The sequence below is a fragment of the Oncorhynchus tshawytscha genome, linkage group LG06, assembly GCF_018296145.1.
Source record: "Oncorhynchus tshawytscha isolate Ot180627B linkage group LG06, Otsh_v2.0, whole genome shotgun sequence".
In the NCBI taxonomy this organism is placed as follows: Eukaryota; Metazoa; Chordata; class Actinopteri; order Salmoniformes; family Salmonidae; genus Oncorhynchus; species Oncorhynchus tshawytscha.
The window spans coordinates 45,610,793-45,633,291 of NC_056434.1; the positions used below are offsets into that span (position 1 = coordinate 45,610,793).

At 42.4% G+C, this 22,499-nt stretch overlaps 1 protein-coding gene across 2 annotated transcripts; it reads left to right on the top strand.

Moving 5' to 3' along the window:
* The first annotated feature begins 3,358 nt into the window (after window positions 1–3,358).
* Window positions 3,359–22,217, top strand: LOC112252612 (Wilms tumor protein homolog). 2 transcript variants are annotated; one of them, XM_024424015.2, is made up of 8 exons: window positions 3,359–4,144; window positions 8,740–8,856; window positions 9,817–9,919; window positions 17,421–17,520; window positions 19,827–19,971; window positions 20,089–20,178; window positions 20,408–20,500; window positions 20,824–22,217. In XM_024424015.2, exons 1-8 carry the CDS (start codon window positions 3,745–3,747, stop codon window positions 20,943–20,945), a joined length of 1,170 nt encoding a protein of 389 aa, XP_024279783.1. In that variant the 5' UTR covers window positions 3,359–3,744; the 3' UTR covers window positions 20,946–22,217. The 2 variants fall into 2 exon arrangements, with proteins under 2 accessions (XP_024279783.1, XP_024279784.1); XM_024424016.2 differs by having other exon boundaries at window positions 20,408–20,491.
* The last annotated feature ends 282 nt before the right edge of the window (window positions 22,218–22,499 follow it).

Below are 22,499 nucleotides of genomic sequence, written 5' to 3' on the forward strand. Positions count from 1 at the left end.
TCATATGAGAAGGATTAAAAAGGATTTGCCAGTAAATTGTAGACTTGATTCATGATGATGACTGCTAGCTAAGATTTTGAAAGTATGATGTTGACATGATCAGTCCTTTGCCTTAATGACAGCTTTGCAAACTCTTGGCATTTTCTCAACCAGCTTCATGAGGTAGTCACCTGGAATCCATGCGGACTTGCCTAGTTATATAAAGGTTAAATAAAATAATAAAAAATGCTTTTCCAACAGTCTTGAAGGAGTTCCCACATGTGCTGAGCACTTGTTGGCTGCTTTTCATTCACTCCATGGTCCAACTCATCCCAAATCATCTCAATTGGGTTGAGGTCAGCCGATTGTGGAGGCCAGGTCATCTGATGCAGCACTCCATCACTCTCCTTCTTGGTCAAATAGCCCTTACACAGCCAGGAGGTGTGTTTTGGGTCATTGTCCTGTTGAAAAACAAATGATAGTCCCAATAAGCCAAACCAGATGGGATAGTGTATCGTGGCAGAATGATGGGCTCCTGTATAGCTGCTCTGTGCCAAATGTTGTGCTTGTATCACAAAGTGCACTACGGAGTCAAAGTTTTCAGTTCAGCCACACAACACTTTTTTGTTGTAATTTTTACCCACTTTTTCTCCCCAATTTCGTGATATCCAATTAAGATCCAATTGTCATCTTGTCTCGTCGCAGCAACTCCCCAACGGGCTCCGGAGAGGGGAAGGTAGAGTCATGCGTCCCCCGGAAACATGACCCGCCATCCCGCGCTTATTAACACCCGCTCGCTTAAACCCAGAAGCCAGCTGCGCCAATTTGTTGGGAAGAAACACCATTCAACTGAAAACCACAGTCAGCCTGCAGGCCCTAAAACAGACAACGCTGGGTCAATTGTGCGCCACCCTATGGGACTCCCGGTCATCGCCGGTTGTAATGCCGCAACACTGCGATGCCATGCCTTAGACCGCTGCACCACTCGGGAGGTCCTACACACACCACTTTTATACAAAAGAGAGACATTTTTCCAAACGGACCCATTGCCGCTTTTAGAGTTAATTTCGCAACCTGTGGATGGGTTTTGCGTGGCCCCTTTTTAGTAGGCTATAAGAAGATAAGACCTGGCCATATAGACTACTCTCTATTCGAAACGGAATTATCCGTGCTGAAGTATGCTAGAGACACATTAATCATCTTGTGAAGTTTTGTCTAGTTCCCTACCACAGCGGCTGCCATCATCAGATGCATGGTAACATTCGTAGGACAGCCTAATTAAATAGCCTTCCAAATCCTATCGCTGTTACAGTGGGAGCATAGAGAAGATGTTGGAGTCTTCCCGAATGCGCAAAATGTATTTCTGGATTGAAAGTAGAGAGGTAGGCTAGGCCTACTTGTTTTGTCTTTCAGAATATTTATATGTTTAAAAATATATATATAACTAGAAATAATGCATTTCAATGTATTGCCTTGTCATTGCGCCATAACACATCATTTACACTGGAAGATCATTTGAAATGTATTCATAATCAAGGATGTATTAACAGTCTATTTTGGTCTCAGGGTCACGATCCTTTTTTGAAAGAATTTATGCAAATAACCCATGTCTAGAAAATGTACTTCATCATCGATAAAACATTACGAATATAAGTGTAGGCCTACTACAAATTAGAAGCATAGTTTGTAATTATTAATACACATATAATAGAATATAACAATATCATGTAATAGTGCTTTATTAGTAGTAGTTTTAGTATTAGTAGACTATTAGTATTATTTTTCTACTTGGATAAACTTTTAGCCATTGAGCTAAATTCAACTGGTTCGATAGACAGAGGTTCCTATAATGTTTAGAGATACAGTGAACGAATTAAGAAAAAATACAGGGATTTTTGGAATACATTTAGTCAAAACAATTCAGTTTCAAGTTGAAATGTAACGTGCACAAGTACAGTGAAATGCCTTTCTTTGAGTTTGCAAGAAAAGCATTTGACTGCACTTGTGCATATGACATTAAAACTTGGAACTTAAATATGCCAATCAGAAAATAATTGACAAAGGCACCTATATCGAAAAACGAATTGTGTTACTTTGTATGAGCCGCTTATTTAATCAATGTCAACACATATTCAGGCTATGGTATAATTTCAAGAGACGAGAATGTCACTCCATCGTTTATATGTCGTGTTCAGGTACATTTTCTGTTCGTAAATAGAGGGCTTTTAATTGCATTCATGATATAAAACCTAGGCTACGTGCAGTGACAAGGCATGAGCAACACATAATGTATATCCAACTCACCGAACCAAGAAAACATCCTCATCACGTCGCACTACATGAGAAAGAGACGCTGATTTGATTTCGTCAACAAGAATGTAACGCATTTAAGTGTATGTTCCAGTTTTAAATGACCAACAATGTGAGATGTGAGATGATGTTGTTATTTCGAAAGCACTGCTTACATTTTGTTGTTCTTTATGCAGTACTATTAAATAGGCTATGTGTCAACATCACGCATATGTTCTATTGGTTGGTAAAGCTGATTAATAGATAGAAGCCGCCCCAGGAATAAGTTAAACAAACAGTAGGTATAATAATTCCAAATCTAACTTTTTTTGGCAACATCCAAAGATTCAGTGAATAATCCTGTTCAAGACAAATCAAGCAGTGATATTGGTACTCACAACTTATTTGCACGTGCTGCGGAAGGAATATAGTGAAGGGATGTACACTCATCTTATTTCTAAATCCACCAAACTATTTCAATTTAAGTGGAACTCTCTCTCAGTCACTCACTCTCTCACTCTCTCGCTCACTTTCTCTCACACACACACATACACGCACGCACGCGCACACACACACGCACATACGCACACGAAAACACACACACACACACACACACACACACACATGCGCATTCATCCATACACACACGCTGATTAAGTAGACAGCAAACCCGGTTCCAAAAAAACAGATAAAGCAACACCTCATGTCACGATGCCTCTCCCCTGTTTGACCTAGATATTCTGTGTGTATGTCGGCTATGTTTCATGTTTTACATGTATGAAGCTCTGTCCTTGAGCTGTTCTTGTCTATTAATGTTATGCATTATGTCATGTTTCATGTTTTTTTTTGTGGACCCCAGGAAGAGTAGCTGCTGCTTTCACAACAGCTACTAGGGATCCTAATAAAATACCCCAAATCACACAAACAGGTCCATTTAGACTTACTGCATGGTGTGAGCGTACACAGAGAGGTGTTTAGAGTGAGGGGCTGAGGAGCCATACTGTCAATGAAATGAAGCCAGCTTCTCATCCCTCTTGCTCATTGGCCTTGGCTCCTCCTCCAGCCTCCTCACTAGGTCTCTATTTGAGCTCTGTGGGCTCTGAAGAAAACAGACGCAAGAGTAAAGGAATAGAGGGCTTACTCCTCTCCTCCTCTCCTCCCTTCCCACTTTTTCTCCTCCATTCACCGAGCTGAGAGAACACTCCCCAGGCTGGACCTCCAGACAGCACCTCTCTCTGTCCACACAACAAAAGAAACACCATTGTTTCACCTTCGTTTGGGGGCAACTGTCTGTGTTTCCCTAGATACAAAGATTGCCGTCTTCCTATGTTACAATGAGGCTTTGTTGGGCGTGAACTTCCACAGAACCAGGAGCCGGGTACATCAGAACGCCGAAGAAGACTTAGGTCCATTTTCCGAGCGACCCTGTCGGGGTTTTGGACAGACTGGTTTCAGGGTGCGGTTGCTCCGCCAGAGATGGGCTCAGATGTGCGTGATCTCAATGCCCTGCTGCCCCCGGTGCCATCCTTGCCAGGGGGGAACGGGAATTGTACCCTGCCCGTCAGCAGTGCTCCTCAGTGGGGCCCCGTACTGGACTTCCACACTGGCACCCCCTACAGCTCGCTGGCACCCCACCCCTTCATCAAGCAGGAACCCAGCTGGAGCTCTGGAGACCCCCATGAGGACCCCCACTGCGGCCTGAGTGCCTTCACTGTGCACTTCTCCGGCCAGTTCACTGGCACAGGGGCCTGCAGGTACGGGGCCTTCGGGGCTCCCCCTCCACCCAGCCAGCCCCCACCAAGCCAGCCAAGGATGTTCAGCAACGCACCCTACCTGACCAACTGTATGGACACCCAGCCCCCCTCCAGGAACCAGGGTAAGATGAACCATAATCATCTCTTCTGGAGATTAGTGGAGTGAAGCGTTACTGTGGCTGCACAAAGACTTGATATTAGGTTAAATACGATATTTTAATTCTCAGAAAGAATGGATTTGTTCCGTGTTGTTCAAAGTAGTTTTAAGGAGTTACGTTTCTAGTCCTGTAATAATTTTGCGAATTTATGCTTTTCTTATGATTTGACTATATTCCCTGCCGACAGTTTTTTTGCTGACTCTAGTGATGTACATTTGTCTGTAGTTCACGATCAATAAACAAACAAATGATTAATAGATATACCTGGAGAAAAAGGTCCTATGAACAGTAAATACATTCGTCATTGCAAGGAAACTTGTGTTTTGTTATGCTATTGTATAGTGTGTCAGTGATACTCACTGATCTTATTGTCAGCACAATTCAATGAAAGTGTGTTGACATGAGTTTCCAATTGAGAAAATCTCTGCATTTGCTATGCTCTTTTCTTTATTACCTTATCACAATTTTCACAAACTTATTATTGATTTAGCGAGTTTATAATTAGTGCGTTGCATACATATATATATATAAAAAATATTGTTTAGTGCCGCTCACTGAACTTAGTACTGTTTAAATGATTTACCAGTAGTATATTCCGCTGCAGTGAGTCAATTTCATAACGAATGATATTATGCATCACTGACATTGCTTCTAAATGAATGTGCCCTATTAACAAAGCGTTATTTCAAACAGAATAGATTAATTTCATCACGAATGGATGTACAATTTGATCTCTGAAATTGTAATAGCAGTAGCTGTGTTGTAGTTCAGCTGATCATACAGTTGCCAATCCTCATACAACCGCAGGACTCTTAAACATTTGAGTATACTAAAAAAACGTTGCCTTTAAGTGTGGACTTGTGTTTTTTAAAATTTTTACAACTGAATCTCAAATACAAATGTTTAAGAGTCCTGTGAGAGGTTAATATACATAGCTACTGAACGTTCAGTAATTATGCTGAACCATTAATTAGCCATGGCATTAGGCCACTGAATAGGCTATAGAAGAGTATGCTAATGTATTACAAATTAAGGGGAAATGGCTCAGTGATGACAGAAAAGGTCATTATTTTTTAAATTGTATTATGACATGAACTAATCTCAGTAGTGTTCCTTAAATCAATAAAAGTTTATCTGAAGCTGACCAATTGTGGGTGTGACATATACTTGGCTTCTGATTTCCAAGGGGAAAAAAATGATTATTATGCCTCGGTTTACACTTTGACCTGAGCTATTTATAATCAAGCTCTGGGATTTCTTTTTAGGGCTGTTGGGGGTCACCAATGTTCACACACCAAATGTAATCAGTCTGCACTTTTAACGGAGGATTAATTAGAAATAACATCAGTTTCAAAGGGCTCGTCCAACCTTCAACCCACTTATCACACCCCTTCTGTGCCTGGCTAGGCAGTGCAAACAAGCATGGCTCAGACTCATGCGGGTCACTTTCACTAGATACTAAGACAATGATGGTCACTGAGGGAATATCCACCGTAGTCATGCTGTGTTTACATTTAAAATACGAAACTTGAAAGTCAAAACGAGTTAGTGTGAGGACAGGTATTTTGTGTGCAGTAGTGTCTGTGCCATTAAAGTGTACTTGTGTGTGTTTTGTGTGTGTGTGTGTGTGTGTGTGTGTGTGTGTGTGTGTGTGTGTGTGTGTGTGTGTGTGTGTGTGTGTGGGAAGTTTACTTGAATGGAAGCCGAGGAAAAGAGAATAGTCTAGTTAAGGTATTATAGTAGGGACTTTCCTTGAACAAAATTATTAAAAACTGCAAATATTTGTATTACCCTTCAATGGGTTATGTTACCCTTCAATGGGTTATGTTACCCTTCAATGGGTTATGTTACCCTTCAATGGGTTATGTTACCCTTCAATGGGTTATGTTACCCTTCAGAACCCTTTTTGTTATGTATAGTATTTTTTAATTAACGTGTTGTTTCTAAGTATCATTCTGATATTCCAACGGTCACACAGTTTTATAGTTGACTTCTTGGTTTACCATACTGGTTGACATTTTTAATACACGGAAATTCTGTAATAACTTATACAAGATTTGTAGGCTACTTCTTGACCCGCTTTTTCAAAACGAACAATAAAAAAAGACACTTATCGAAGTACAATTACTGGGAAAATATAGATGGAATTCCGAAATTGATTAATATCTATACATTTACTGTGATATTAGTTTTTATTGTTGAAGGCACTAATTTATAGAATTAGACACTTTGTAATCTGACTATTGATCAATTGGGTTACCGGTTGACAATTCACAATTCTGTAATATTTTAACTCTTTGGGAGTCAGTAAAAACTCTTTACAATTTATTATTACATTGATACTATAATGTAAGTAATACGCATAAGGCCGTGGTTCAGTGATTTACATTTGAGTACTTGTCCTTATAATAAATGGCTTGTGAATGATTCATAATCTTTTCAGCAAAAGTAATAAGCAGACCATCAAATAAATTATTACAATTAATGTGCAACGCATTATATTTTAGAAGATATATGCAGTGCCTTCGGAAAGTATTCAGACCCCTTGACTTTTTCCACGTTTTGTCATGTTACAGCCTTATTCTAAAATGTATTAAATTGTTTTTCCCCCTCATCAATCTATACGCAATACCCCATAATGACAAAGCAAAAACAGGTTTTTAGAAATGTTTGCTAATTTATTAAAAATAAAAAACTTAAATATAACATTTACATAAGTATTCAGAACCTTTACTCAGTACTTTGTTGAATCACCTTTGGCAGCGATTACAGCATTGAGTCTTCTTGGGTATGACGCTACAAGCTTGGCACACCTGTATTTGGGGAGTTTCTCCCATTATTCTCTGCAGATCCTCTCAAGCTCTGTCAGGTTGGATGGGGAACGTTGCTGCACAGCTATTTTCAGGTCTCTCCAGAGATGTTAGATCGCGTTCAAGTCCGGGCTCTGGCTGGGTCACTCAAGGATATTCAGGGCTGGTCCCGAAGCCAGTCTCACAGTCCCTGCCGCTGAAAAACATCCCCACAGCATGATGCTGCCACCACCATGCTTCACCATAGGGATAGTGCCAGGTTTCCTCCAGATGTGATGCTTAGCATTCAGGCCAAAGAGTTCAAGCTTAGTTTCATCAGACCAGAGAATCTTGTTTCACATGGTCTGACAGTCTTTTAGATTCCTTTTGGCAAACTCCAAATGGGCTGTCAGGCCTGATTGGTGGCGTGCTGCAGAGATGGTTGTCCTTCTGGAAAGTTCTCCCATCTCCACAGACAAACTCCGAAGCTCTGTCAGAGTGAACATTGGGTTTTTGGTCACCTCCCTGGCCAAGACCCTTGTCAACCGATTGCTCAGTTTGGTCGGGCAGCCAGCTCTGGGAAGAGTCTTGGTGGTTCCAAACTTCATCCATTTAAGAATGATAGCGACCACTGTGTTCTTAGGGACCTTCAATGCTGCAGAAATGTTTTGGTACCCTTCCCCAGATCTGTGTCTTGACACAATGTTGTCTCGGAGCTCTTCGGACAATTACTTCTACCTCATGGCTTGGTTTTTGCTCTGACCTGCACTGTCATGTGTGTGCCTTTACAAATCATGTCCTAGCAATTGAATTTACTACAGGTGGACTCTAATCAAGTTGTAGAAACATCTCAAGGATGATCAATGGAAACAGGATGCACCTGAGCTCAATTTCGAATCTCATAGCAAAGGATCTGAATACTTATGTAAACAAGGTATTTCTGTTTTTTACGTTACCATTATTGGGTATTGTGTGTAGATTGCTGAGGATTTTTATTTAATTAATCAATTTTAGAATTAGGCTGTAATGTAACAACATGTGGAAAAAGTCAAGGAGTCTGAATACTTTCCAAAGGCACTGTATATGGCAGAAAATTCTGGTCACTTCGTAGGTGCATTTGGTTTTCTTCACATCCCGCTCTACTGCAGTGCGTAAAGCAGACTGGTTCAAGGTGAGGACACTACCACACAAACTCCCTGGGCAGTGCCCTTCACTATGCCCCCTTGTGTCCCAGACCAGCCCAGGAGGCTACCCAGCCCTATGTAAGCCTACTGTAATGGGGATCATTCCTGTCCTCCTCTCCACTGTCAAGACAGAGATGAGTGGAAGACAAATAGAGCTCTTTAATGAGTTTTGAGTAAACCCTGCTGGGGCGCTGGTGAAAGTGGCTGTGGTGTGCACTTACTGGCGTCGGTGTTGGTTGGTGTGTGATTGATGAACTGGTGCTCCACCCTGGGTCAGACATAGACATGATTAAGCCTTGAACCTGGTGTCAGCCCTCCAGTGTCCTGCCACAGTTTGTTTTCACTCCGGACGCTTTCACTCTCACCCCAACGCAGGGGCAACTGGAGTTTGAGGAGGGAAGAGGAAGGTCATTTACTACCCATTCAGTACAAAAGGTTATGGTTCTGAATGTTAACGGATGAGCTAAATCAGAATTTATAAAGTAACTTTTCACATGCAAACATGTTTTTACGTACTTTCCATGGTCTGAAAAACCTTGATATTATTAATTTAGTTTTTCTAAACTGCTCTTCTTTGTCTTTACAGGTTACAGTGCTTTCGATGGTACCACTAATTACGGTCACACTCCCACACACCACTCCTCCCAGTTCCCCAACCACTCCTTTAAACATGAAGACTCCCTCGCTCAGCAGACCAGTATGGGTAAACAGCACAATATTCTCACCTACATTCCTGCTTGTGTGTGTGTGTGTGTGTGTGTGTGTGTGTGTGTGTGTTTGTGAGCGAGCGAGTATTAAAGTATATATGTGTGTAAACACGTGTATTGCGAACTCCATACTCCTCACCTAGGGAGTGGCCTCCATCTTAAAGTCACTGCGAGGTTAAGTCTTACAGTGACCTTCACGTCAGTGTCCTAAATCACTACCATCTTGGGTTTTTCATTTTCCTTTTCTTCATCCATGGCCCTCCTGTTAGTAAACGGCTGAACGTGTGTTGTTAATTTTATATCTGTGATGTTGTAAATTTCAGACTCTCTTCATGGAAATGATAACTGTAGGAAACAGCGATACAAGATTGTTGGAATGTTTAGAACTGCCCTGGGACCAATTCACAATATGTGGAGGCAGAGCCAAAGCAGAGATCCTTCATTTGCGCTTTGAAAAAGCAAAAAGATTCAGTGTGCTTTACGGCTTCAAAGAAGAGCCTCTTGTTTGTATAAGTGCTGTGTACATTCGGTCCACAGGTCACAGGTTTCTTTCACAATTTCCATTTCAGGATAGTTTTTTTCTTAGAGAAGGATCCATTCGTTCAGAGATGACTTCCCCGAAAGCTTTATAGCTAATGTGGCTCTTCTTTCTTTGACCCATACCCACGTCACTCGTAAAACGGCAAAGTGCTTCAATTGAAACATTTTGTTTGTTCACGCACAGAAAATGAACCGTCAGACAAAAATGTTTACTATTGTTACTCTCTCATAGCCGTGTGTCTGGGTCGTCGAGAGAAATAAAGGATCGGGGAACTCACTTCCAGTGTAGTAGTGAAGCTGTCTTTTATCCTTAGGACTGTCCCATGATACTGTTTAAATTCTCAATCTGTCATGTGTTTAGTTGGTGGGTGATAATTGAGATGAACAGTAACGGTTTCATTTGTCTGCTTGTGTAGGTGAGCAGCAGTATCCTGTCCCTCCACCCGTGTATGGATGTCACACCCCATCAGACAGCTGTGCAGGCAGCCAAGCACTACTGCTAAGGAACCCTTACAACAGGTAGGCGCTCCACTACAGTAGCTTCACTTGTTCTTACCTGACATCACATCCCTGCCACTCACCTTAGCCCCATCCTTATCAGTCCCATAAGCCCCAGTCGAGTAGGCCTACCACTCACCTGTCATCTATTGCCACAAAGCAGCAGGCTGACAGGCAGAAAGGAATCCTGTTTGTAGTGACTATCGTCTTGTTAACGGTAGCTAGGATGCTCTAAGGACAATCTGTACAGGATGTTCACCTGTGTAGTAGTCCTAATCTGGCCAAGGTTGTGCTGCCCTCAGCCAGATTGTCTGCTAAGACAATAATCAGCAGCATTGTGGTTCTAAAATGTCACGCTGCCATTGAGCACGCCCAGTGGCTAGAGGAAGTAAAGTAACAGGGAAAGGAAGTTGGACAGAAGGAGAACATCCTGATTTTTAGTCAGGAAATTATCAAAATAAAGCCATTTGTCGACTTTGTACTCTCAAAACCTTCCATTGGACTAAATCCACGCAGTCCTTATTGACTAAGAATAGTATAATATAAAAGCACATTTACTGTGTTGTATTCACGTTGAAAGTTAGTTGTCTTGCGGAAAAAAATACTTCAAGTAGATGGTATGGATGAGGACCATGTCCAGATAAACTCCTAACAGAAGCAGTGCTCAGTAGGCCAAGATAAACAGTGTAATCCACTACTGCTTTTCCAGTCTTAGACCAATGTTGAATTCTTCCTAAAAAAAAAGTAGCTCACTGTCCTCTGAGTGGAGAGAACCCCATTGTAACCTCGCACAACTGTTAACCAGTGGTAGAAAAAGTACCCAATTGTCATACTTGAGTAAAAGTAAAGATACCTTAAAAGAGAAAATGACTCAAGTAAAAGTGAAAGTCACCCAGTAAAATACGACTTGAGTAAAAGTCTAAATGTATTTGGTTTTAAATTGACTTACGTATCAAAAGTAAATGTACTTGCTCAAATATATTTAAGTATCGAAAGTAAAAGTAAAAGTATAAATAATTTCAGATTCACTATATCAAGCAAACCAGAAGACACAATTTTCTTGTTGTATGATTTTACGGATAGGCACACTCTAATACTCAGACATAATTTACAAACAAAGCATTTGTGTTTAGTGAGTCTGCCAGATAAGAGGCAGTAGAGATGACCAGAGATGTTCTCTTGATGTGTGTGAATTGGACCATTTTCCTGCCCTGATAAGCATTTGAAATGTAACGAGTACTTTTGGGTGTCAGGGAAAATGTATGTAGTAAGAAGTACATTATTTTCTTTAGGAATGTAGTGGAGTAAAAGTCAAAGTTGTCCAAAAATATGAATAGTAAAGTAAAGTACAGATACTCCAAAAAACTACTTAAGTAGTACTTTAAAATATTTTTACTTAAGTAAAAAACACCACTGCTGTTAACTCACTGGTCTTGAGACGACACAAAATTAGCTTGCATTCTTCGAATAGCTTTAACATTTTGTTTTCAGCTCAAGGGAACATAAAGATTCAAAATAAGAGGATAGTAGATAATGGGAGTGTGTTAGACATGGTCTGGAAGCCCATTCTTCAGGTTCTGCTCCTCCTGATATCCTCCTGATATCTGTTGGGGAAGGGAAGGGACTGGGAATACTCAAATCAAAGCCGCACTCTAATCAAATTCCTGGTACCAACAGCTCTGTATTTATACAGTGAGACTGCAGTTATGCACTTTCTAATGATTTGGAAGTACATTAAGTAAAAACAAGCTAGGAACAAGGTTTCTTCGGGAAGCGCTGGTGTAGAGGATGAAGACTGGTGTGTCTTCCCCCCCCCAAAAAAAGCTCTAGAGCACCTTGAATCAAAATACCCAAACATTTGGTTATTTTATCAAGAGATTACGTCTCAGGTGTGTATAGAACTTGTCATAGAGGACTTTACCTACCTTGTACAGTAATGGTTTAGAGAAAGTTCACAGTGTACCAGTGGCAATTTTAGCATGTAAATCTTGGTGGTGCAAAAAAAATATTTTTTTATTATGTATGCCAGCAAAGCCACCACACAACACTAAACAATACATTAATTGCACTAGAACGATGACAAACGGTGCCCAAAAACTGTTGTGTAGTGGCCTACATAAAGCTATCCCAACAGCAGTCCCAACACCTTACCACTGCTACACCCGGCTATCAGCGGAGCCTTGTCTGGCAATGAAACAGTTCATTCAGCCTCATTTACTGTCTTTTTAAAAAACATAGGCGGACTTGTTTAAACAAATGTGGTTTCTACTGACAATTGAGATGTACAAACTATGGCATAAGGGAAAGACGAGCGGATTAGAGGCAATCCGTAATTTTGATTAAGACATCAATGAGCGAGCTAGTACGGATGTTGTCAATTTAACTTTTTGTTCAGCACTTTTGAAATGTACAGCGACAGAATTCAGAACATAGGCCGTTCTTACAGTATTCTCCCTGTACAGCAAGTCAGAACCGCAGGATAAATAAAGGGGCCATATAAGCAGACAATGAATGCTCTTACAATATTCAATGATTACATTTCTCTAAAACAGGCTATAGGCTACATGTACACGTGCAACACCAAGTCAGAACAGTAGGCAAAATTAAGATTATTAAATTATTAGAGTGAGGCACATGGGCTACTAACATCTTACTACATAGCATACACTTAGTATTACTTTCTTAGCTACAGTATACATATCTCCCTGGCATATTACATCATTTATGCAGCAGCACACAATACGTTTTTGGACTCACCTTTTGCTGTAGTCACTTCCTTCCATACCACTCATTGTTGAATTTACGATTTCCAACTTGATGTGTAATGTTTATGTCCGATGGCCGATGAGCACCGATACGCTTTATCTATAATTTCTCTTCATTATTTATCTTCAAATGACAAGGATCGAAAAGGATTTGCCAGTAGATTGTTGACTTGATTGATGATGATGACTGCTAGCTAAGATTTTGAAAGTATGATGTTGACATGATCAGCTACTGTACCTATAACGTGATGTTACATCATTATATCTGTGGCCAATGACCTTGAGCCTTCTTGGATGGGCACTTCTAATGTATCTCTATGTTAGAGCCCAAAGGGCTCGAATTTTCGAGGTCTCCCCTTAGAATTCGCAGTGATGTAGTTTCCCCATGAGTGACAGAACACTGAGCCAATCATGGCACACCGCTCCGTATTTCCTGCTGGCTTGCCCCACCACCACCACTCAGAAAGCACTGAGCTGGGCTGAAACACCTGCATTTTGGAGCTGCATCATTCAAGAAAAAAAAGAGACCATGTTTGTGTGCAGCTTTATTAACTCAATAATATATATATATTTTTACATTGTTTGCAAACTGATATGTGACACGTATTAATGCCAAAATAACATGCAAAACAGGCAAGCCCCACCCCATTTTTTGCCAAAAATGTGGGGCTCAAAACAGGCTCTGCCCCACCTACCCTGAATGACGGGTTGCCACTGCAGTGTACTAACAATGGGCACACCCTTCTTCTTCCTTTAACCCTCAAGACTGAACTGTGACACTTTCTGTCATCCAAATTGCTGAATTGATTTGAACTAAAAAACTACAGCCTAAAAAGTCAAAACTCTTCTGAGCACTGTTGGGGTAAGTCGTGCCAAAGGGTTAGTTGAGCCACCACTAGTTTTTAGAAAACCATACACAAAATTAATCATGTGACCAAATATTTAGGAAGAGGTCATAATTTTATGGAGTCTGTGAAGGAATAAACCACATGGAAAAAGTGGTAAGCAAGTGAGGTAAAAATAAAACGGAGTTCAATTAATTTATTGTGTTATAGGTTTCAAGATGCTTGTATCTAAACCAAAGTAGATCGTTGTAAGACAGTTGGTGTCTCTGTAAGCTATAATATGAGGTCTTAAACCTAGCATTAAAGTGCATCCTTGTAGCTGTGTGGGCTAATAGTCAAAATGGTTGCTTTGGTGTAAATTGTGCCATTTGGCAAGGGGCAAGTTGAGCAAATGGCTAATCAATCTACCCCATACAAATGATGATTACATTTAGTCAGTTTTATGCATAATATGCATAGTATTTTGAAGACACCTCGTATTTGTGTGATTAGTCATGTTGAAATTATGAAAAATGCCATCCTCAGTTGGGTGCGCCCCCCTCTAGGGCTAGGCCACAATTGAAGTGTTTTTCCCCATGCGTAATGCAAGGAATTATCACTGGGATATGATGTTACACCTGGGCCTGACCTATTGTTAAAAGTGTATTATTTTGTTTTTACAAAGTGTTTAGAAATGAGTCCCAATGCTTACCCTGGCCTTAAACTCAATTTACCTCGTAGGTTGTGCCAAGAGACCACTTTTTTTTTGGACAAGCTTTTTTCAAATCTGTAATGTTTACACGAATTCTGATTATTTCCAGGGATAGACAACATCCTAAAATATGTGTAGATATCTTTGATAGAAATAATACTATGTTTCCCTTGACGGAGTGTTGCTGAATGTAATAAATGACTCAAGATACTCCACTCTCCCTTATTTTATGTAGGTACCAAACAGAGTGTAGGCTACTACGGTCAATGTGCAGGGTACCAGGCACCAGAGCATCCCAGCGCAGTGAGCTGTTCCTGTGGTATGATAAAACGATGTGATGTCAGGGGCGGCAGTGATTTACATTGACATTTTAGTCATTTAGCGGACGTTCTTATCCAGAGCGACTTACAGGAGCAATTAGGGTTAAGTGCCTTGCTCAAGGGCACATCAACATGTTTTTCACCTAGTCAGCTCGGGGATTTGAATCAGCGACCTTTCGGTTACTGTCCCAATAAATCTAAAGTATGCGTTTGGGAAAGCACCTGGCAGGTTAACTAATGGTCCTGGCGTCTGATGCTTAGTAACGGATTGCTTATTTGGTTCTGAGTGATGGAGGGCTGTAATTATTTGTGTGGGAGGATCCTCATTGTGCAGTGTATTCAAGAGCCGTTACCCAGGATGCACTTGTATAGATGGGGCCAAATGTTATAATCCTCTCTCTTGTGGCGCTTGTCCACACTGAAAACACTGGTGCCACCGCTGGACGTCCTCGCCCGAGGAATACATTCCTAGCGGTGACCATTTATATCAAATGGCATCTCAGCCAGGAATGTACGGCAACGGAACCCTGTTAACACGCTGGCGTCCACCATTAAGAGGTATGTCGACATGACCAGTTCCTGTCATCTGAAGAACTCCTATTTGATCTGGATTAACAGTCGTCAATCTGCACTTGTCTCAGAATAGCAGAGGGGGTGGGTGGAGGGGGCGGAGGGGGCGGGGGTGGGGGTGGGGGCTCCCTTCATTAAATCACACGTTTGACCACTCACGGGCATTGCTGAGGTATTTGATTTTGCGGCAGAGTGGGACTCCACAGGGGCCCTGTCATTTCTCACTGAGGTGATTGGAAAGGAGAAAAGACCTTGTATCACAGAAGTCGCATACGGGTTGCTTGTTGTTTTACCTTAGCAAGTTCGGGTTGTGCCTGAAATGGTGATTTCGGATGTTTTCCATGCCTGTGTGTGACCCTGATATGTTAAAGGTGACAAGCCATGATAGTGAGTCTAGGATCGTTTCAGAGGGCTATTTCTAGTTGAGGGGGAAACATCACTTTTTCTCCTGCTTTAGTGCTGTAATGAAAATATCCTCTTGCCTTCTTGCTTTCTTGTCATTTTTAGTGGCCCTCTTTTTCCAACTCCCTTTCCATCTCCTCCCGAACCTCCTCTCTTTCTGTTTTCGCCAGGTATCGTGTGCAGGTTAAATTAGCTTCTCTGTTTTGTACCTTCCTGTGAAATGTATCCTGCTATAATTTTCCCGTGCAGGGCATTAGCCTTGACCACAGTGGGACATGTAATGGAGGGGAAGGGCTCTGCACTGGGGAGTAGTGGAAGTGGATCAGTACACAATGGGATGGCTTTCCCCCTGGGATTCTCCATCCAGGGTTACAGAGCCAGGGCTCAGTTAGACTGGAGGGGAGGGTCTGACCCTTCCACCACCTCCCCGAAAAAGCCAGCAAAGGCCGGGGTGACTGAATGATTAATCTGCTGCTAAATGAGAGGGACTCTGGTGCTTAGGCTGTGGAAAATCAGACTTGGAGTCTCATCTCCAGGGACTCACGCCAAAGTATGCAATGTGCCTCTTCCAGATAAACGCCACCACTCCCCCGTCTCTCTCCCCAGGCCCTGGATGCATACATTAACGTGAGCTTGAGGTGTTTAGCTCCACAGTGAATGAGTGAATGAATGAACTGTGAGGAGATTTATTGCAGCATGCAGCTTGCACTGTCCCGACTCCGGCTATCCTTGGAAAGAGTAGAGACAAATACAGCCTTATGCATTCTCAACCATCTATTCATAATTTAACTGTACAGGATACAACCCCCTCCTTCCATGAAATACAAAAATGACGGACAGTTTTGTAAGACTAATAATATAACGGTATTGCCATCTGGTTATTATGAAACTAGATGTGACCCTTAGCTGCCTTGAAATAGCTGCAGTGTGTGTAACTGAACCAACTTGAATGAATACTTTCGGGGGGCTACCTTCGTCTTTTGAGGGGTTAATAAGTGTTTAGCTAAAATTGCCATTTCTAAATTGAATAGTTTTTTGTTTGTTTTTTACCTCATAAAATAAGTAGGTTAGTACACAATGGATGGATAGCACACAATACCTGACCTGTGTTTGTTATTTCTACATATACTACAATGGATCATTGTCCTTTTGTGCTACTGTATGTCCTCATCCTGTACGTCTATTTGATTGAGAGTAGTGTGTGGGTGACAACACGTTTTGGCAGAACGTCTTGCGGTGTTAACCAGTTGCTCTTTGATTTACTAAAACAGGCCCTTATTTATGGAAGAAAAATAAGTTAGTATGCAGCTTGAATTTGTGTTAATCCAGGGTTAGAGAGAGAGGCCAGTTTACCGCCTAGCCGTATGAATAAATCTGGGAATGACAGGAAGTTAACCATTAGTCTTTCCTCCGAGTTCCACTTTGGATGCTTTAGGTGAATATACTGCACTGTGACCCGTAGAGCAATTTGCCCCTATGTCAAGACAAGTTATAGCTGGTGATTTTGCGGCATTTATTTATTGGGAGCTTTTACCTGCTGTGCATGCTATTGAAATACAATGCCAATGCAACTTTGCTGAACTGGCTTACACAGATAAGAGTGGGAAACGCTTAAACGACAACGTTTATTTACGAGTGGGAGACCCTTTCTTAACAACTTTCCCCTATATTTCAGGAGTGGGCCGTTTACGGCAACATTTTACAGTACATTTAACGGCGTGGAAGACAATAGCCATTCATCCTACGATTCATCCTACAATACATCCTACAATTCATCCTACATTTTCTTGCCTTTCACTCAGTCCGCTCTTAAAACTGCTGAATGCTCTTGAACAGTTTTTATGTGAATTGTAATTTGGCAGACAAAATAGGAAACGGTCACATATTTCCTCACTAAAAATGCTCTTGTGTCTTTCTCTCTGTGGACAGCCATGCTACGGGCTATGAGAGTGACCCCAGCAATCCCATGGTGTATAGCTGCAGCACCCAGTACCGCATCCACACCCACGGAGTATTCAGAGGCATACAGGTCAGTTCTGTCCTCTCACGGCTTCTGAGTTCGCATCCAGGTCACACACTCTGATTCCTCTCTCCATACACATCTTTGCTTATGTGATCAGGGCCAAGGTCGGGACATGGAGCACAGACCAACACTTTCTTGCATGAACACACATGTACACACACACATGTACACACACACATGTACACACACACATGTACACACACACATGTACATACACACATGTACACACATGTACACACACACACGCGCGCACACACACGCACACGCACACACACACACGCACGCACACGCACACACACGCACACACACACACACACACACACACACACACACACACACACACACACACACACACACACACACACACACACACACACACACACACACACTCCCTAAATGCCAGCACAAGGTCATCCTCTACTCCCGAGCTCCAGGCACTGCACGGGTGCTGGCAGAAGAGGAGGAGGTGGGAGAGACTAGAGAGATACAGTACAGGAGGGAGAGAGGGAGAGCGAGAGGGAGAGCGGGAGAGAGAGCGCACGCGAGAGAGAGAGAGAGAGAGAGAGAGAGAGAGTTAATAGCCTGACGCAATGAGCAGACTATGCGAGAGGAAGCAGTCCTCTGCCAGAACAGTTGAGACATTTAAAAGGCATCTCAGGATGAAAAGGGACGAGGAATCACTTTCAAGAAATCCATTAGCAATAAAGCCACAGGTTCCTTACACAGGCCCATGTTAATAAATCATTAGCTCTTCATTAATGTCCGTCAGCAGCTTTAAAGCACAGAGAGAGCAGAGATTCTCCAGACCTATTCCCGTTGAAAAATGGGAATTTTGGTACTACATCCGTCTCTTTCTCCCTTCTCATTGTTCTCAAGTGAAATGAATTCAGTAAAACCTCATTCACAAAATGAATCGCATAAGTATGCTTAATCACATAAGTATGCTTAATCACATAAGTATGCTTAATCACATAAGTATGCAAAAGTACACTGAGTGTACAAAAACGTTAAGAACACCTGCTCTTTCCATGACATGGAAGGTGAATCTACTATCCTTTATTGATGTCACTTGTTACCTCCACTTCAATCAGTGTAGATGAAGGGGAGGAGACAGAATAAAGACGTATTAAGCCTTGAGACAATTGAGACATGGATTGTGTATGTGGGCCATTCAGAGGGTGAATGGGCGAGACAAAAGATTTACGTGCCTTCGAACGGCGTGTGGTAGTAGGCGCCAGCCGCACCTGTGTCATGAACTGCAACGCTGCTGGGTTTTTCACGCTCAGCAGTTTTCCGTGTGTTTCAAGAATGGTCCACCACCCAAAGGCCATCAAACCAACTTGACACAAACTGTGGGAACCTTGGGAGCCAACATGGGGCAGCATCCATGTTGAACGCTTTCGACACCTTGTGGAGTCCATGCCCAGACAAATTGAGGCTGTTCTGAGGGCAAAAAGAGATGCAACTCAACATTAGGAAGGTGTTCCTAATGTTTGGTGTACTCAGTGTATATTTTTTTAAAGTCATGTTCAAGTTGTACGTGGACACTTGGTGCTCAGAAAGCTTTCTATTTGACAATCCCATCATTGGCTTTGCCCCCTCCGTGAAGTGGGGCGTCTAGACAAGGGACAAGTCAGGCATACGGTAGTGTCATAAAACACTGAAGTAATTTGCTTATCAATAGGCTGCTAACGCTATTTATTAGAGCGCCAGTGTGCCCACAGAGCCCATTACACTAAGCGCCTGCTAATGGACAGCAGATGGGTATCAGGGTCTGGGAGGGAGGGGAGGGAGGGAGGGGGGAGAGAGGGGAGCACAGGGGGGCACGGACAACTGAGATGGGGTCTGCCTAACGTCTGTGACTAACTGCTTTAGAGAGTAAATCAGTGGCATGGAGTAAATTTGACCAATCATTTTACAGCTAATTCCAGTATAATGAAGCCCCCCTTAGCAAGGTAATTACACTTCTTCTGCCTTTAAAAAAAATGTGTTTATTATTTTTGAGTTACATTTTGCTGCAATAGACTAGTGGGTAGCTTAGTTACTATTATCTCTTCGTATGATATGTCGTGGTTCTAAACCTGTATCATGGCTCACTGTGTGTGTGTGTGTGTGTGTGTGTGTGTGTGTGTGTGTGTGTGTGTGTGTGTGTGCGTGCGTGCGTGCGTGCGTGCGTGCGTGCGTGTGTGTGCGTGCGTGCGTGCGTGCGTGTGTGTGTGTGTGTGTGCGTGTGTGCGTGCGTGCGTGCGTGCGTGTGTGTGTGTGTGTGTGTGTGTGTGTGTGTGTGTGTGTGCGCACGCACCCTTTCACAGGATGTCCGACGGGTGCCAGGTATCGCCCCTGCCATTGTTCGCTCAGAGACCAGTGAGAAGAGGCCGTTCATGTGCACATATCCTGGCTGCAACAAACGATACTTCAAGTTGTCCCACCTGCAGATGCACAGCAGAAAACACACAGGTAAGTGGCAGGGCAGCCATAGATCAAGCGCTCATGAGACTAACATACCAGTGTATCAGGGATTCAGGTCTTGCTGTACCAAAGCCCTCTCTGTGTTCCCCTGGGCCCTCGCTCCAGGCGAGAAGCCCTACCAGTGTGACTTCACCGACTGTGGACGAAGGTTCTCCAGGTCCGACCAGCTGAAGAGACACCAGCGAAGACACACAGGTTTGCCCTCTCTCTCTCTCTCCCCCACTGCTTCTTTTTTTCTGGTTCCTTTTCCCTCTTTTCAGCTTCTCTGCTCGAGCTCCCTCCATCTCTCTGCCCTCTGTATTGTAAATAGAACGCTGTAGCTCTTGCTCCCTTTGGAATGGCTTCTCCCCTGGCCTCTGCTCTACTCTGTCTCTCTCTCTCTCTGTGTGTGTGTGTGTGTGTGTGTATGTGTGCGTGTGCCTAGGGGTTAAACCGTTCCAGTGCGAGACGTGTCAGAGAAAGTTCTCACGGTCTGACCACCTTAAGACCCACACCCGGACTCATACAGGTAAAACAAGTGCGTAAACTTTGATTTTTCCACATTCTGCTTATTACTTAGCTAGTTACTTCACTTTTTCATGAACAGTCGGTAGGTAACGTCTCAAGGCTTTGGTGGTTTAGTATTTCAACTAATCTACGGTCTGTTATCATACTGGATGAAAATAGGTTAAGTCGGTTCATTGTAACAAATGACCTGTTACTGAAAGTGATCGAAAATGATCATAGGCAATTCATTCATCTCTTCCTCCCCTTCAGTTAGGTTTAAACCACAATACTCCCTGACAGCGTTCCTCTCTCTCTCTCTCTCTCTCTCTCTCTCTCTCCCGCTCACTCTCCTAGGTGAGAAGCCGTTCAACTGCAGATGGCCCAACTGTCAGAAGAAGTTTGCCAGGTCCGATGAGCTGGTTCGTCACCACAACATGCACCAGAGGAACCTGACCAAGCTCCAGCTGGCCATCTGAGCCAGAACTTAGCCAGCCTCACTGCTCTCAAACATCCTCCCTACATGAGACTGAATCCCCCAGCTCGCACGGGGGAGCAGCAGCAGAGCAGGAGGCCGACAACATTGTTCATCTGCATGTTACTGTACAGCCTCACCAACGGACAGTTCTCCAAACAGTGCCACCTAGGGACAGTCCTCTGTTCATACACTCTGATTCAGAGGGTTATTTTAGTAAGATATATTTAATGAGGAAACCAAACAGTTTCTATCGCTTGTCAGTGTTCTATAGATGTGTATAACTTTTGTGCCCATTTCTCAGTTGAAGTATTACAGACTAATTTATTTGATCATACTTTTGTGAATTAAAATCTTTCACTGGAATGATTTCTGGAAAGGGGGATTTCTGGAAAGGGGGACTTTGGTCCGACAGTATCTTCATCATCGCTATTGTTCAGTCCACATCCTTGTGTTTTTGATTTGATCTGCACCGGGTAGTTGAAACATAAAACTACACTATGTCCGCTTTTGTCTGTGATGTTGTCTGTAAATATTGTTTCACTTTGACAGTGGATTTTGGGGCTGTGAGTTTAAACAAATATGTATCGGGCACACTGGCTATGTGGCCAAGAAGTTGTCATATTAAATGATGTAAATAATCAGACTGGACCATGGATTACATTCATATTCTTGCCATGGAAAATGTGACTTAAGTATTATAGTTTAGACTAGACCTACTTCAATAGATCCAGGAAATGCTTTTTTAAGTGTGTATTTCATAAGTCATAAAACAATTCAGATTTTTTTCCCTCTGAAGTGTATTATAAATACATTACGGTCTGTTCCCATCTGTTGAAACTGTATTGTTCTTACTGTTTTTATACAGTATATATACTGATTCTGTTGTTGTTGTTGTTATTTTTTCCCATTGCGTTCTGTATTAAAGCCCCCTCGGAGTGTGCACACTGCTTGGGCAGCTGTGTTGGCTCAGGGGCCAGTGTTGAGTTACTTTTGCCTTCACTAACAGGGCTGATCAACCGCGCTCCTGAGACCCACTGACCAGAGCGTAACCTGACCAGGTCATGACCCCTTGTAAGTCACCTGACACAAGTTACCAGAGGAGGCTTATACTGGCCCGGTCTCCGAATAAAAATAGTTATGATAACAAAATACAACTCTTGACTGTAGCTAACATCCGCTGCTTTCTTTATCTCTGAGCAGATTCTTTTCAAATTCCTTGACTTCTGAGTGAAACAGGAGACGCAGATAAAGAATAAACGTGTTTTCTCTCAAACTCACTGTTCCTTGGGACTATTCATCTTAATTAAGCGGTGCAGTCTCCCTGCACTTAGAAAAAAGACACTTTTAATCCACTATTGTTGTTTTTCAAACAAGAAAAAAATATCCACTTTAAGTTGTGAGTTTTTTTATCGTTCGAAGTCTACGTAAATGCACTGTCTCTGTGCAAACAACAAACAAAAAGCTTGGTACAATTTCAAAATGAATCACAGTTAGTTGTAAACTTTAAGGCAGTGGAATTCTAACTTTTTCAGCTGGGACCGCAGTTATTCTGCCT